The 18,058-nt window shown below is 40.1% G+C and overlaps 1 protein-coding gene across 2 annotated transcripts in view; it reads left to right on the forward strand.

The window, feature by feature from the left end:
* ALG5 (ALG5 dolichyl-phosphate beta-glucosyltransferase) overlaps nucleotides 1-18,058 on the forward strand; it is an 86,817-nt gene that overhangs the window by 49,390 nt on the left and 19,369 nt on the right. Inside the window, exon 7 of one of the 2 annotated variants that reach the window (XM_084879574.1) lies at nucleotides 9,803-9,862. The exons of the other annotated variant lie outside the window; for it this stretch is intronic. Within the exon in view, the coding sequence (XP_084735700.1) occupies nucleotides 9,803-9,862 (60 nt within the window). The remainder of the gene's footprint in view (nucleotides 1-9,802; nucleotides 9,863-18,058) is intronic. 2 annotated transcript variants of the gene reach the window in all.

An 18,058-nucleotide genomic window follows, 5' to 3' on the forward strand; every position in this document is an offset into this window, starting at 1 on the left:
CTGAAGGGAAGCCATTCCTGTCTGCTCCACAATGAAACTGAGCCCCATCCAAGCACAGAGGGTTTTGCAATTCTTGTCTCATAAGTGTGTCTTCAGCACAGAAATTCTCCCAGCATAATCACAACTGATTTTCACAGCCAATTGGCCTGAAGATCAATTCCTCCCAGTAATACCAACAACAGTCAAGGCTTAACTACAACAAGACTGTGCACACAGCCCACAAAGGGGTACACCAAGAGTGTCACTTCAGGTAACTAGGTAGGCTGAGCCATTGGGCTCTATAGGACACCTAGCATACAAAGTCATTCTATCAACTCAGGGAAGCATCCAAAATGTGGAGACAAAGAAACATGTCACAAATTAAAGAAATGGAGGAAAGCTATGGGGGGGAGGAGGAACAATTGCAATCTGAATAAAGAACAATTTTTAAAAAAATAAATGAGTGGTTTATGAAAGATAAAAGAAGAAATAGAAAACATCCTGGAAACAAATGACATTGAAAACACAACCATTCAAAATATTTGGGACATAGTCATAGCATTACATGTCTACCTCAATAAAGAAAAACTGATAATAAATAATCTAACTCACCAACTTGAAGAATTGAAAGAGAGCAACAAGAAAAGCCCAATTTGAGTAGATGGAAAGAAATAATAAAGATCAAAGTGGAAATAAATGACAAATAGACAAAATTTAAAAAAAAAAAAAAAAAAGCAGTACAAAAGATCAATGAAGCCAAGAGCTGGTTCATTGAACCTGGTAAAGAAAATTGTTGAACCTCTAGCGCAGCTCACCAAGAAGAAAAGAGAGAGGTCCCAAATAAAGAAAATAAGAAACTAACAAAGTGAAATAACAACAAATCCCACAGAAATATAAAGAATCTTAAATATATACTATTAGCAACTGTATTCCAACAAACTGGTCAACCTAGAAGAAATGGAAATATTCCTAGAAAAATGCAACCTTGCAAAACTCAATGAGGAGGGATCAAAATGTCTCAATAGGCCTATAACTACCGAAGAAATTGAAGCAGTAATCAAAGAAAGAAGAAAGAAAGAAAGAAAGAAAGAAAGAAAGAAAGAAAGAAAGAAAGAAAGAGAAAGAAAGAAAGAAAGAAAGAAAGAAAGAAAGAAAGAAAGAAAGAAAGAAAGAAAGAAAAAGAAAGAAAGAAAAACTTTTAACAAACGAAAGAAAGAAAGAAAGAAAGAAAGAAAAACTTTTAACAAACGAAAGCATTGGACCAAATGGTTTCATGTGAGTTTAACCAAACATTCAAAGAAGAAATGAAACCTATGTTCCTCAGACTACTACAAAAAATTCAAGAAAAAGGAGCAATTCCAAGCTCTAAAAGCTAGTCCTACATTAATCCCAAAACCAGATAAAGAGACTACAAATAAGAAATTACAGGCCAATATCCCTCATGAACATAGAGGTCAAAATTATCAACAAAATTCTAGCAAATAGAATCCAGCATTACATTAGAAAGATCATACACCATGACTAAGTGGGAATTATTCTGGGGATGCAAGTGTAGTACAATATTTGCAAATCAATAAATGTGATACAACACAAACTGAGAGATAAAAACCATATTATCATGTCTATTGATGCAGAAAAAGCATTTGACAAAATCAAAAAACCTTTTTTCCCCCATTTTTTTTATTAAGGTATTTTATGTGTTCATATCTTACCATTGTCCCCCCACCCCCATACATGTCCTCCCTTCCCAGAGTTTTTCGTCCATTGGTTTTGCTTATATGCATGCATACAAGTCCTTTGGTTGATCTCTTATCTTCTCCATATCTCCCTCCCCTCCCCACTGTAATTTGACAGTCAGTTTGTTGCTTTACTGTCTGTATCTTTTTGTTCATCAGTTTATAATGTTCTTTATTATCCATAAATGAGTGAGATCATGTGGTGTTTTTCTTTCATTGATTGGCTTATTTCACTCAGCATAATGTTCTCCAATTCCATCCAGGTTGCTGCAAATGATGAGAATTCCTTCTTTATCGTGGCAGCATAGTATTCCATTCTGTAGATGTACCATAGTTTTTTTATCTAATCATCTGCTGACGGGCACCTAGGCTGTTTCTAGATTCTAGCTATTGTAAATTGTGCTGCTATGAACATAGGGGTGCATATTTCCTTTCTGATTGATGTTTCTGGTTTCTTAGGCTATATTCCTAGGAGTTGGATTATTGGGTCAAATGGGAGTTCCATTTTCAGTTTTTTGAGGAAACTTCATTCTGTTTTCTACAGTGGTTGCACCAGTCTGCATTCCCACCAGCAGTCCACTAGGGTTCCTTTTTCTCCGCAACCTCGCCAACACTTGTCATTTGCTGATTTGTTGATGTTAGCCATTTTGACAGGCGTGAGATGGTACCGCATTGTTGTTTTGATTTGCATCTCTTGGATAATTAGTGACTTTGAGCATGTTTTCATGTGCCTTTTGGCCTTCCTTCTGTCTTCTTTTGAAAAGATTCTATTTAGGTCCAGTGCCCATTTTTTAATTGGATCATTTATCTTCCTTTTATTTAGTTGTATAAGCTGTCTGAAAAACCTTTTTCTTGGTTTAAAAAAAAATACAGCAAGGTGGGAATAGAAGCTTCATATCTCAAGATAATAAAAGCCATATATGACAAACCCACAGCCAACATCACACTCAATGGACAAAAACTAATTTCATTCACCTAAAAATAGAACATGATAGGATGCCCACTTTCACCACTCCTATTCGACATAGTACTGGAAGTACTAAGCACTGTGAACAGACAAGAAGAAATAAAAGGCATACAAATGGGAAAAGAAGTAAAACTGCTTATTCGCAGATGACATGATATTGTACATTACAAAAACAAAGACTCCAACCAAAAACTACTAGACTTAATAAATTTGGCAATGTACTAAGATATAAAATTCACCACCAGAAGTCTATGGCTTTCCTATACACCAATAATGAACTCACAGAATGAGAAATTCAAACAGCAATTCCATTTACCCTTGGGGAAAAAAAAAATGATAGCTAGAATTAAACTTAACCAAGGATATAAAGTACCTGTACTAAGAATTTCAGAATGCTGAAAAAAGAGATAGAGGAATACATGAACAAATGGAAGAATATACCATGTTCATGGATTGGTAGAACCAACATCAATAAAATGTCCATAAAACACCAATCTATAAATTCAGTACAATCCACAATAAAATACCAACAGCATACTTCAAAGACTTAGAACAAATTCTCCAAAAATTCATCTCTGAATAAAAGAAGAGAGCAAATACCTGCAGCAATCTTGAGAAAGAATAACAATATTGGAGGAATCACAATACCAGATACCAAGCTATACTAAAAAGCCACTTTTCTAAAAACTTCCTGATACTGGCACAGGAACAGACATATAGACCAGTGGAACAGAACAGAGAACCTTGAAATTGATACCAGCCATTATGCTCAATTAATATTTGACAAAGGAGGCAACAGCATACAATGGAGTCAAAACAGTCTCTTTAATAAATGGTGCTCGCTAGACCACCAACTTACACCATACAGAAAACAAACTACAAATGGCTAAACGACTTGAATATAAGAGTGGAAACCATAAAAATCCTACAAGACTCCATAGGAAGCAAAATTGCAGACATATATATATATTTTTTTTTTTTTTTTTTTTTTTTTTATATTTCATCTAGTTCATCTTAATTAAGAGATGCTGAGTGATACATCACTTTAGAAAGGACAGCCAAGTTTGGGGTTCAGCCCTTCATGCAGGTCTTTACCATTGTTTAATAAATGTAAACACATATTTTACAAATAAGAGGGCTCCTCCCTGAACCACTGTTAGTATGTTTGAAAGCGTGGTAGCGAGTGCACTCTGATGTGTAGTTTAGGAAGAATTTTTTTTTTTTTTTTTTTTTTTTAATAAGTTTTTATTTTTCATATTATTACAAATGTTCCCTTCCCCCCCCCCCCCACCATTGCTCTCCTCCACCAGGTTCCCACCCCACCCTCTGCCCTTTCCCCTCTCCCCATTGTCCTCATCCATAGGTGCACAGTTTATGTTCAGTCTCTTCCCACGCCCCCCTCTCCCCTTTTCCCCAAGAATCATCAGTTCACTCCCCTTCCATACCTCTGATTCTATTATATTCAACAGTTAATATTGTTCATCAGATTTTTTTAATTTCCTTGGTTTTTAGATTCACTTGTTGATAATTACGTATTTGTTGTTCATAATTTTTATCTTTGTTTACTTTCTCTTCTGAAAGAACCCCCTTCAGCAATTCATATAATTCTGGTTTGGTGGTGATGAACTCCTTTAGCTTTTTTTTATTAGTGAAGCTCTTTATCTGGCCTTCGATTCTGAGTGATAGCTTTGCTGGGTAGCTTATTTTTGGCTGTAGGTTCTTGCTATTCATCACCTTGAATATTTCTTGCCATTCCCTTCTGGCCTGCATGGTTTCTGTTGAGAAGTCAGCTGACAATCGTATAGGTGCTCCTTTATAAGTTACTACCTTCTTTGCTCTTGCTTCTTTTAGTATTCTCTCTTTATCTTTTGCTCTTGGAATTTTAATAATGATGTGTCTCGGTGTGGTCCTCTTTGGATTCCTTTTGTTTGGAGTTCTGTGTGCTTCCTGGACTTGTAAGTCAAATTCTTTCACCAGGTGGGGGAAGTTTTCTGTCACTATTTCTTTCAGTATGTTTTCGATATCTTGCTCTCTCTCATCTTCTGGAACCCCCATAATTCTGATGTTGGTTCGCTTGAAGTTGTCCCAGAGGTTTCTTACATTATCTTCAATTTTCTGGATTCTCTTGCCTTCTAGCTTCTGTGGAGGAGTGTCTTCTGGCTCTTTATGTTCCAAATCTTTGACTTGATTCTTACGATCTTCCCTTTTGTTTTTAGGACTCTGTAAAATATGTTTTATTTCAGACAATGTATTCTTTATTTCTTGTTGTTCCCTTATCATTTCTTGATGATCTCTTTTCATATCCTCATAGGTCTTATCCATCTTTTCTAGGAAATTCTTGAAAAACCTTATAAGCGTAGATTTGAACTCTATATCCAGACGCTTTTTGTCCTCCATTTCTTTCGTTTGTGATCTATTTTGTTGTCGCATTTCGCAGTTACAGATGGGACGGGGTTTCAGGGTGGAGTCTGCAGCTTTGGCTTCCGTCAGCCCCGCCCTATGCGGGTCCTTCAGTGCTCGCTGCCGGCGCCTCTGAGAGAAAGGTGCCCTCGATTTTCGCCTGCTGCCAAACAGTCTATGCTCTCCCACAATGAGCCCAGTATTGGGGTTCAGGTCAGTTGGAAGTGGAGTTGGAGGTGGCGTTCACAGCAGTCTGGAGCCCCAGTCTCCTTCCCGTCAGGGCAATCCCGCGGCACAGCCGACCGTCCCTTCTCTGGGGGCAGTGTGCGCGCCTCCGGGACCTCCTTTCTCCGCTACCCCGGGGTTCCGACTTACAGCCCAGCTCCCTATGGCTGAGCCTGAGTCCCCGGGGTCTGGCCCAGATCTGGGGTTCAGAGCAGTCAGGGGCCCAGCACAGTCGGAGTTTTATCTCCTTTCTGCTAGGGAACGCCTGCCAGGCACTCGGCCTCCCTCCTCTCCGGCTCCGTCCTCTCCGCGCGCGCCGCGTGTCTCCGTACCTTAGGCTTTTACAGCTCCTCCGTGCTTCCTTCTGGTTTTCTCCTTGCTTCTTGTTGTAGGATTTCCAGTCAGTCGACTTTCCTGTAGTTCTGGGTAATGTCCATTTTATATTTTAGTTGTATTTTATTAAAATTGTTGTGTGCGGCTGCGGCTAGTTGCCTACCCGAGCAGCCATCTTGGATTCTCTGCAGACATATTTTGTAGCAACATCTTTACAGACACATTTCCTAGCACAATGGAAACTAAGGAGAAAATAAACAAATGGGACTACATCAAAATAAAAAGCTTTTGCAGAGCAAAAGGAAACCAACAAAACAACAAGAAAGCCTACTTTACAGGAGAACATATTTTCCAATGTTATTTCTGATGAGGATTTAATCTCCAGAATTTACAGAGAAGTCATACAACTTAACAAAAAGAAGATAAATGATCCAATTAAAAAAATGGTCAAAGGATCTAAATAGATGCTTTTTGAAAAGGCGAAAGATTTATGCGATCTTAAGAGAAACTAGAGTAAATAGACGCTTTTTGAAAGAGGACATAGAGAAGGCCCTGAGATATATGAAAACTTGCTCAAAGTCCCTAATCATCCAAGAAATGAAAATCAAAACAATGAGATACCATCGCACACCTGTCAGAATGGCTATCATCAACAAATGACAAGTCTTGGTGAAGATCTGGATAAAAAGAACCCTCGTACACTTCTGGAAATGCAGACTGGTACAGCCACTGTAAATAACAGTATGGAGTTTTCTGAAAAAGTTAAAAATGAAACTGACATTTGACCCTGTAATACCACTTTTAGGAATATATCCCAAGAAAACAGAAACACCAATCAGAAAGGATATATGCACCACTATGTTCATAGCAGCACAATTCACCATAGCTAAGATTTGGAAATAGCCTAAGTGTCCATCAGCAGATGAGTGGATTAGAAAACTATGGTACATCTACACAATGGAATAGTATGCTACTATAAAAAAGAAGGAATTCTTACATTTGCAACAGCATGGATAGAACTGGAGGGCATTATACTAAGTGAAATAAGCCAATCGGTGAAAGAGAAATGTTGCATGATCTCATTTATATTTTATAAAGAACGTTATAAAATGATGAACAAAAATAGATACAGAGGCAGAGAAACATCGAACACACTGTCAAACTGCAGCAGGAAGGCTGAGGAATAATAGGGGGAGAGGCAAGAGAACAATAGAAGGACTTGTATGCATTCATATAAGCATAGCGAATGCACACAAGACACTGGGAGGGGTGAAAATGTGCTAAGGGTTAATGAGATCAGGGGAAGGCCATTGGGGGGGGAAATGAGATGAGACATGAACCACTATTGAAATACTTTAAACAATAAAATTAAATTAAGCTAATCATATATGCTATTTAGATGAATTCCACCTGGTGTTAAATGAGTAATGGGCGTTCAGTTCTTATGTCAGAACTTCAAATATGCAAAACTCTTAAAAATTTTATAGACTCATGGTGAAAGGAAAGGATCTTTTAAATGAACGAATTTGGTTTTTATTTCTTTTTACCCTAGTTAAATGATATTTTAACTCTACCTATTCTCTGAAAGCTGGAAGGATGTCCTTATCTATTTTCATTAATTTTACTGCTCTTTTTTGGATTAAAAGTATTTCAAAAATTAAAAAAGGAAATGAGTTCATGTGTTGTTAGTGCCTATGGTCTTGATCCAGCATCTAGAAGCATTCAGGAATCTGGAAAAGGGCTGTGTATAAATTAAATAAGAATCCAGAGACAAAATATAATTTTGGAAGGCATTATGGGGATTCAGAGAAGACTTAACTAAAGAGACTAATTTCTCCTTGTCTCAGGACCCCTTGCTATTTATTAACATAAATTGTCCTAAGGCAAAGTAGATATACACATCAAAGGCCAGGGCTACTATACAGAAACCATTGTCAGATTATCAGGTTTGGGAGAAACTGCCTTCTGTTCTTCAGGTGTTTGGCCAGTAGGAGGCAACAACATGTAGATTGAAAGGCCCTGAGCTGTCTAGCAGCCAGCAGTTATTTTATGTATTATTTTCAGGTTTGGAAAATACCTTAAGCCATCTCCAGATTTCTTAGCCCTACTGACATGCTGGAATTGCCTTCCGATAGGTCAGCAAATTTAAAATGAGAACAATTATCCCAGAAGGTTGTTGTTTCAGTCACTGGTCAGGGCACATATTCAATAGAATCAACCAATGAATTCATATATAAGTGGACCAGTAATTCTCTCCCCCCCCCCCTCAAATAAATAAATAAATAAATAAATAAATAAATAAATAAATATTTATTAAAAAAAATACAGACACACAAATAAAATGAAAATAATTAGTATTGGCAAATATTTGATGAAATAGTCAATCATGCCCTGGTCAGTGTGGCTCAGTTTGGTTGGGCATTGTCCATGCACCAAACTCTTCAATTTCCTGTCAGGGCATATGCCTAGTTGTGAGCTCATACCCTGATAGGGGGACCTGCTGGAGGCAGCAGATCAATGTTTCACTCTCACATCACTGTTTTTCTCACACTCTCCCTCTCTGAAAATCAATTTTAAAAATTATTTCTAGTTAGTGAGGATAGAAGGAGCATTAAAAAAATTTTAGTCCGTATACACTACAAAGCATTCATAATTTTAACTTGGTAGAATTCTACCTCTATGACTCCAAAAAAAGAAAACCAAAATGCAATTAGAGTTTTATATTAAAAAAATGTTATTTTAGGCATCATTGTTATAATACCAAATTCAAAATGGTCAGCACATAGGCAAATAGTGAAAGTATGGTAATCTAAACAGTGAAATATTATGCTGCATTTATTGACACAAAAAAGAGAGAAACAATACTTCTATGACAAATTCTTGTAAAATAAACCTAAATCTTATCAAGACTCTCTTAAGAACAGTTTATAGGCAATCCAGAAGACAAAGGAACATGTTAGATCTAATCAGAAAAATCTAAAATGTAGGAAATTACAGAAAAACTGCATGGTTCCTTCAACAAATAAATTACAAACCTCGGTTCACTAATATCCCCCATCTGTAGCAATTCAGTTCTTGCTCTCACAACTCTCCTGTTGATGCCAGTATGATCAATCACAAGTCTCTTGGTGATAATTAAACCAAAGAATGCACTATTATGAACTAATTTACCCCTAAACCTCACATTGTTTACATCTCAAGAAATTGTGCTATGAGTATTTTCATGTGTTTTGGTGGTTTTCCTTTGCTTTAATTGCTGCTTACTATTATTAAATACATACAATAACTCACCATGAGTTATAAGAAGGTTAGTGATAGCAAAGTGAAAAGAAAAGCTGTGAGAACAATAGAGCTTAAAAAATATATAATTTCAAAGTATGGTAGAGATTTTCATGTAATCTGTACATTTCATTTCCTTCTTATTATATGAACATTTAACAAGGAGAGGGAGAGAGAGAGAGAAACATCAATGATGAGAGAGAATCACTGATCGGCTACCTCCTGCATACCTCGTACTAGGAATCAAGCTCATAACTCAGGCATGTGCCCTTGAGTGGAATCAAACCCCAGGACCCTTCAGTCCGAAGGCCAATACTCTATCTACTATGCCAAACCAGTTAGCAGTGTATTCTTTTTAAAAATATATTTTATTGATTTTTAACAGAGAGAAAGGGAGAGAGATAGAGAGCTAGAAACGTCGATGAGAGAGAAACATCGACCAGCTGCCTCTTGCATACCCCCTACCGGGGATGTGCCCGCAACCAAGGTACATGCCCTTGACCGGAATCGAACCTGGGACCTTTCAATCCGCAGACCGACGCTCTACTGCTGAGCCAAACCAGTTTCGGCGTAATTTTTTTTTTTGTAAATTATTTTGAGGAAACTATTTTTTAAATATATTTTCTTAATTTTTTACAGACAGGAAGGGAGAGAGATAGAGAGTTAGAAACATCGATGAGAGAGAAACATCGATCAGCTGCCTCCTATACACCCCCTACTGGGGATGTGCCCACAACCAGGGTACATGCCTTTGACCGTAATCGAACCCGGGACCCTTGAGTCCGCAAGCCAAAGCTCTATCCACTGACCAAACTGGTTTCGGCTGAAAGTAAATATTTTTATTAATGACATTTAAATATTAAAACAACTGTTTTTTCTTCAGGATCAAATGGCTATTGCATGTGGATCTCGAGCTCATTTGCAAACAGAATCAATTGCTCAGGTAAGGCTTTCATTAACTGAATAGATCCGTAGTTATTTCATATATATATATATATATATATATATATATATATATATACACACACACACACACACACACACACACACACACACACCGTATTTTTTGGACCATAAGACGCACTTTTTCCCCCCCAGAAGTGGGGGGAAAAAGTCCCTGCGTCTTATGGTCCAAATATAGCCTACACATATACTTTAAAAAAAAAGTTTTTTTACTTGCCTGGCTCTGTGTGGTCTCTGTGTGCTTGCCCGGCTCTAAAATGGTTCTAAATGCTGCTGTTTACTTTACAGGGTTGATTACATGTGTTTATGACTGTGATGTTGGGTTTTAATGCACATAAAATATTTTAGGACACTATTTGTTTCAGAATCTTTTTTTCTTCATTTCCCTTCTCTAAAAACTGGTGCGTCTTATGGTCCGAAAAATACGGGGTGGGTGTGTGTGTGTGTGTGTGTGTGTGTGTATATTTAGTAGCACAAAATAAACTTTCATATTTAATATCGTAAAAACTAAGTTCCTCAAAAAAAAAAAAAGAAAGAAAGAAAAGAAAACTTTTATATTGGAAAGTTTATGAAGGACTTGCACTTTTTGGAATGCTTTTTTTTTTAATGAGTGTAAGAAGAATTCACTTTCAATTGAACTGCAACCAGCTTTCTTTGATTTTTATTTTTAAGACACAAAGGAGTCCCCATTCAATAATAATATAAGACAAATTTTCCTACATGATCCATTTTGAACATATCAGCTTGCTTTTTGTTTTTCCATATTGGCACATTTAAATACTATATTTTGAGTTTCATTCAAAGTTTAAATTTTGTTTAACTTAATTCCTCTTAGAGAAGCACTTATAGGAATAACTTGAAAGAATAAATAAGGAATCATCTTATACAAATGTTTTGGTTATTTTTAATTTATTTTTTTTTAATTTTTCACTTACTGTTAATATAAATATTATTAGTTTCAGATGTACAGTGTGATTTGGCAATTTTAAAAATTCTTTCATTTAAAAAATGCAGGCCTACTATATCAAGTTCAATAATTGTCTATTATATTTTTAATGGCTCATCTGTTAAAAGAATCAGTGGCTTACAAAACAAGTTGTATTTCTTAGTGCAAGGTCAAAATTATCTGGGGAGTGTCTTTTTTAAATGCAACATTTCTAGGCCAATCCCAGACACTCTTAAATAACCTCTAGCCATGGGGCTAAGAGTTTGCATTTTAAACAATTTTCCAGGTTACTCTTATACATACCAAAGTTTGAGAAGCACCAGAATAAAACTTTGAATCTTTCCCTCAATGATTCTGAAATAAGAAATTCTAGACATAGACACCAGGTGTGTGAGGGCATAAATTGGAGTGGGGTGGGAGGACAATGAGGGGATAAGGACACATATGTAATATCTTAGTCAATAAAGAAAAAAAAATCTAATTTTATTTTTCAAGATAAACTGATGGCAAAGTTATAGAGCCTCTTAAGGATTATATTTAAACTAGATTCCTGGTGCACGAAATTCGTGCACAGGGGAGGGTGTCCCTCTGCCCAGCCTGCACCCTCTCCAATCTGCAACCCTCCTGGTAGGGTCGGACCTAAACGGGCAGTCGAACATCCCTCTCCCAATCCAGGACTGCTGGCTCCCAACTGCTCATCTACCTGCCTTCCTTATTGCTCCTAACCACTTCTGCCTGCCAACCTGATCACCCTTTAACCACTCTCCTGTCAGCCTCATTGATGCCTAACTGCTCCCCTGTCAGCCTGTTTGCCCCCAACTTTCCTTCTCTGCTGGCCTGTTCACCCCTAACTGCCCTACCCTGCAGTGTTGATTCCCTCCTACTGCCCTCCCTTGTAGGCCTGGTCCTTCTCAACTACTCTCCCTTGCAGGCCTGGTGACTCCTAACTGCTCTCCCCTGCTTGCCTGATCGCCCACAACTGCCCTCCCTTGCAGACCTGGTCCCTCTCCACTGCCATCCCTTGCAGGCCTGGTTCCTCTCAACTGCAGTCCCCTGCTGGCCATCTTGTGGTGGCCATCTTGTGTCCACATGGGGGCAGGATCTTTGACCACATTGGGGCACTCATCTTGTGTTTTGGAGTGATGGTCAATCTGCATATTACTCTTTTATTAATAGGATAGAGGCCTGGTGCACAGGTGGGGGTCAGCTGTTTTGCTCTGAAGTATGCCCTGGATCAGGGTGGGGTTCCCTTGGGGCGTGGGGTGGCCTGGGCGAGGGGCCTGTGGTGGTTTTCAGGCCAGCCACGCCCCCTGGCAACCCAAACTGAAGGCCTGGTATCTGAGGTTTATTTATTTTCTACAATTGAAACTTTGTATCCTGGAGCAGAGCTGTGGTGTGGCACACTCCGTGGTGATAGCCATTTCTGTTGGAATTTATGTATCTTCTTTAATTGAAACTTTGTAGCCTGGAGTGAAGGCCTGAGCCAGCCAAGGCTACAGAAGCATGGCTTCCTCCATTGCCAGGGGCAACTCTATCCTTCTGCTCTTCCAGCTCAGTGGCTGCTGCCATTTCTTTTGAAATTTATTTACCTTCTATAATTGAAACTTTGTACCCTTGAGTGGAGGCCTGGGTCCGCAGGGTGTTTGGAAAGCTTGGCTTCCTCCATTGCCAGGGAAACCCAAGCCTTCCTCCTGCTCTCTGCAGCTGCAGCCATCTTGGTTGGGGTTATGCATACTCACTCTGATTGTTGGTGGGTGGGTCTTTTGGGTGTAGCGGAGTGACGGTTAATTTGCATATTACTCTTTTATTAGACAGGATATGGAAACCTAGACTCTCCTTTTTTAAGATGTATATTATTTTAACATCTTCCCTGTGTAGTTCAGTGTTTTATATTCATATGGACTTTTAATGGTATTTTTAAAAGGTTAATATACAATACAAAACATACTTTTTAGAAATTTAAAACTAAGGGAGTTTAGAGATTAGTTAGTTTAACTTTATCACTTTACAGATATCTGTGGTGTGGGATAAAGAAGAAAAATATTTGTCCAAGATATTCAGCACATTAGCTATTATTATAAAATAGTAGAAGCTGTAAAATACTAAATTCCAACGCTAGAAAATATAGATGTTACCCCTGGGTGAAATATCCAAACAATAAAATAGATGAAAATGGAGACTATAAAACATGGGGAAATACCTAAAATATGAATTTGCATAAAAAAATATTATCTATACTAATAAAAGGGTAATGTGCTAATTAGACTGGGACACCTTTCTGGAGACCTTCCTATCATCCTTCCAGATAAAGCCATGGTGGCAGGGCCAAGGGAGAGGCAGTTAGAGGAGATCATGCCATGAGGGTAGGCCAGTAGGGGGTGATGAGGCCAGTGGTATGGGGGTGATCAGGCTGGCATTGGGAGTAGTTGGGGGTGATCAGGCTGGCAGGGGGGCAATTTAAGGGTGAGCAGGCTGGTAGGGTTGGTGTAATTGGGGAAGAGCAGGCCAGCAGCAGAGTAATTCGGGGTGATCAGGCAGGCAGGCATGGGAGCAGTTAGGAGCCAGCAGCCCTGGATTGCTAGAGGATGTCCAACTGTCAATTTAGACCTGATCCCACAGGGCATTCGGACATCCCCCAAGGGGTTCCAGATTGAAGAGGATGCAGGCCGGGCTGAGAGACACCCCCCCCTACACAAATTTCATGCACCGGGCCACCAGTTTATATATATGAAAGCCTAAGCCACTGTTATGACTGGAACGACGGGTCAACCAGTTGCCATGACACGCACTGACCACCGGGGGCAGATGTTCAATGCAGGAGCTGACCTGTGGTGGTCATTGTGCTCCCACAGCCAACCTCCCATGGCTGGCCAACCTCTCTCAGTCCCTCCTTCCAGGCCGTGGGTCCCTTCCCCTGCCAGTCACACTCCCATAGTTCCTCCCCCTTCCTCCCCATTGGCTGGCCACACTTGGTCCTTTCCCCACCAGCGGGCTCCCACGGTCCTCCCCCCACTGGCCAGCCCAATTGGCCCCTCCCTCTGGCTGGCCAACCTCCTATGGCCCCTCCCCCACAGGTGCCCAATCTCCTGTGCCCTCTCTCTTCCTGGCTAGCTGGCTAACCTCCCATGGCCCCACCACCCAGCAAGCCAACCTCTCATGACCCCTCCCCCTCGCCATCCAGCCAACCACACATGGTTCCTCCTTGCAGGCAACCAACCTCCTGTGGTCCCTTGCAAGCCAGCCGGGGGAAGGGATGCAGGAGGTTGGCTGCCGGTCCCAATCAGAACTGGATGAGGAACCCCACCCATGCACAAATTCGTGCACTGGGCCTCTAGTACAGTATAATATTTTACATAAAAATATCAGTGCAAACTAAAACACTTATTGAAAATATACTAGGACTCGCCGAAACCGGTTTGGCTCAGTGGATAGAGCATAGGCCTGCGACTGAAAGGTCCCGGGTTCGATTCCGGTCAAGGGCACATCCCCAGTAGGGGGTGTGCAAGAGGCAGCTGTTCGATGTTTCTCTCTCATCGACGTTTCTCACTCTCTATCCCTCTCAATTCCTCTCTGTGTAAAATCAATAAAATATATTTTTAAAAAATGTTTAAAAAAAAAAAAAAGAAAATATACTAGGACTAATTTTACTAGAGGACCAATACACAAATTCATGCACAGGAATGCTGTCTTCTGCTCCTGCCTGCCACTCTTTCCTGCCACTTCTGCTCATACTGGCCCCATTGTGTCTGCCACTGGCTCATGCACAGTTATTCGCAATTAGGAAAAGCTTGCACCACCACAGCAGTGCTCACCAGCTATGAGCCTTTTGTCGGCTGCCTGTCCTGAGGGTGGTTGAGGAGAGGAACCAGGATACAATTGGTCTTCTGGATGGGTGGTGGATGCCTTGCATTCCCCAGATCCAGATCCATACCACTAATGCTTGCGACTTTGTAAGGAAGCAGCAGCAGCACCCAAGGCCAACTTCCAGGAAGCTGTCAGCTCTTTTGGGACCATGCCAGTGGCACATGTCCATCGGTGCCTGGCCCGTGCTCTGGAGATTAGACCTGCAGGACTACTGAGGGTGTGCATTGCTGCTGTCCTGCTGGTTGGCTGCCAGGACAAGTCGGTCAACTGAGTGGCACTCCCACTATGGGAGTACACTGACCATCAAGGGCAGCTCCTGTGTTGAGCATCTGCCCCCCAGTGATCAGTGTGAGTCATAGCAACCAGTCAACTGTTTTGTCGCTTAGACTTTTATTTATATAAACCAGTGACCTGGTACACAAATTCATGCATATTGAAAGGAAATTAATTAGAACCAATCCTATCGAATAAAGAAGGAATATGCTAATTGACTCTCACATTGTAGCAAAGGTAGCGGCACCCACAGTCAATAAGGAGGGAATATTCTAATTGAGTGCCCCGCCCTCAAAGATGGTGACACCCACAACCATAAGAGGGCTGTGCCCAGTCCCCTCAGCTCCCCAGCCACCCAAGGACCAGCCCCAGGTATGCCTCAGTTAGTGGCTGTCTAGCCGATGCCTAAGGCGCAGGCAAGCCTCGAATGGTGGCTGCTCAGGTAACCATGGCCAACCAAGTATTGTACCGCCCGCAGTGGCAGCAGCGGAGTGTTATGGAATGTCGCCTTCCCCTGATTGCCTTGTCGCCTCCCACCCCTGAAGTCTCCCGGATTGTGAGACTCCCCCTCCAGTGCATGAATTTTCATGCATCGAGCCTCTAGTATTTTAATATCACTATTTGCCCTTTTTCTATAGAAGTGTCAACCAAATTCACAATTGACAATGAAAGATGAAAACATATGCATGCAATTGCCAGTGAAAGCTTTATATGTATTGTCTGTGTGCCAGTCAACTTAGCCTATTTTTCCAGCTCATTAATTTTTTTTTATTTTGTTGTTTTGGTTTTTTATAAAATCTTTATTTTGCAGATTATTACAGATGTTCCTCTTTTTCTCTCTCTCTTTTTTTTTTAATATATATTTTATTGATTTTGTACAGAGAGGAAGGGAGAGAGATAGAGAGTTAGAAACATCGATGAGAGAGTCATCGATCAGCTGCCTCTTGCACACCCCCTACTGGGGATATGCCCGCAACCAAGGTACATGCCCTTGACTGGAATCGAACCCGGGACCCTTCAGTCCCCAAGCCGACGCTCTATCCATTGAGCCAAACCGGTCTCTGCCTCTTTTTTTCTCTTATAGCTCCCATCCAACAGTTCCCACCCCCTCCAGGCCTTCTCTACCCCACCCCCGAACTTCATCCTTAGATGTAAGCTCTTTGTCTAATCTTTTCCCACACCCCATACATCCCCTTCCCCCGAGAATTGTCTGTCTGTTCTCTTTTCATGCCCCTGATTCTATTATATTCACCAGTTTGTTCTGTTCATCAGGGTTTTTTTATTCATTTGATTTTTAGGATGATTGTTGATAGATATGCATTTGTTGTCACTTTTTACCTTTTTCTTCTTCCTCCTCTTGGAGAATACCCTTCAGCATTTCATATAATACAGATTTGGTGGAAACGAAGTCCTTTAGCTTTTTCTTGTCTTTAAAGATCTTTATCTGACTGTCAATTCTAAATGATAGATTTGCTGGGTAGAGTAATTTTTTTTATATAATATATTTTATTGATTTTTCACAGAGAGGAAGAGAGAGGGATAGAGAGTTGGAAACATCAATGACAGAGAATCATCGATCAACTGCCTCTTGCATGCCCCCTACTGAGCCAAACCGGTCTCGGCTGGGTAGAGTAATCTTGATTGTAGGTTCTTGCTGTTAATCACTTTGTGTGTGTGTGTGTGTGTGTGTGTGTGTGTGTGTGTGTGTGTGTATGTATATATATACATATATATGTATATAATATACATATATGTGTATATATATATAAATTCTTTTTTAACAAATCTTTACTGTTCAGATTATTACAGATGTGTTCCTCTTCCCCCCCTCCTCAATTGTGCCCCTCCACCTGGTTCTCACCCCACCCTCTGTCCTTTCCCCATCGCCCATTGTCTTCATCCATAGGTGTACAGTTTTTGTTCAGTCTCTTCCTGCACCCCCACATTTCTTTTCCCTGAGAATCGTCAGTCCACTCCCCTTCCATACCTCTGATTCTATTATATTCACCAGTTAATATTGTTCATCAGATTTTTTAATTCCCTTGGTTTTATCTTTATCTTCTTCCTCTTCCTAAGTAACCCCCTTCAGCAATTCATATAATTCTGGTTTGGCAGTGATGAACTCCTTTAGCTTTTTTTTTTGTTGTTGTTAGGCTCTTTATTTGGCCTTCGATTCTTAGTGATAGCTTTGCTGGGTAGAGTATTTTTGGCTGTAGGTTCTTGCTATTCATCACCTTGAATATTTCTTGCCATTCCCGTCTGGCCTGCATGGTTTCTGTTGAGAAATCAATGACAATCGTATGGGTGCTCCTTTATAGGTAACTACCTGCTTTGTTCTTCCACTTTCCAGCTTTTAATATTCTCTCTTTGTCTTTTGCTCTTGGGATTTTAATTATGATGTGTCTTGGTGTGGTCCTCTTTGGATTCCTTTTTTTGGGGGTTCTTTGCGCTTCCTGGACTTGTAAGTCTATTTCTTTCCCCAGGTGGGGGAAGTTTTCTGTCACTATTTCTTCCAGTATTCTTTTGGTATCTTGCTCTCTCTCTTCTTCTGGGATCCCCATAATTCTGATGTTGGTTCATTTGAAATTGTCCCAGAGGTTTCTTACACTATCTTCAACTTTCTGGATTCTCTTATCTTCTTGCTTCTGCAGAGGAGTGTCCTCTGGCTCTTTGTGTTCCAAATCTTTGACTTGATTCTTGGGATCTTCCATTCTGTTTTTAGGACTTTGTATAATATTTTTTTATTTCAGACAATGTATTCTTTATTTCTAGTTGATCCCTTTTCTTATCCTCATAGGTCTCGTTTATTTTATCAGCCTTTTCTAGGAAATTCTTGAAAAACCTTATAAGCGTGGTTTTGAAATCTATATCCAGTCGCTTCTTTTCCTCCATTTCTATTTTTCGTGATTTGTTTCCTTGTCTCAGCATTTTCATAGCTTCCCTGAGTTGGTAGGGTGGCTTTGTGTGCTAAGGTGTCCTATATGGTTCAGTGAGTCAGCCTCCCAGGTACCTGAGTTGGTGTAGCCCTTTGTGGGCTGTGTGTGCAGTCTTGTTGTTAAGCCTTGCTTGTTGTTGGTATCACAGGGAAGTGTT

Source organism: Pipistrellus hanaki (assembly GCF_964339955.1).
Source record: "Pipistrellus hanaki genome assembly, chromosome: 3".
NCBI classification, from domain to species: Eukaryota; Metazoa; Chordata; class Mammalia; order Chiroptera; family Vespertilionidae; genus Pipistrellus; species Pipistrellus hanaki.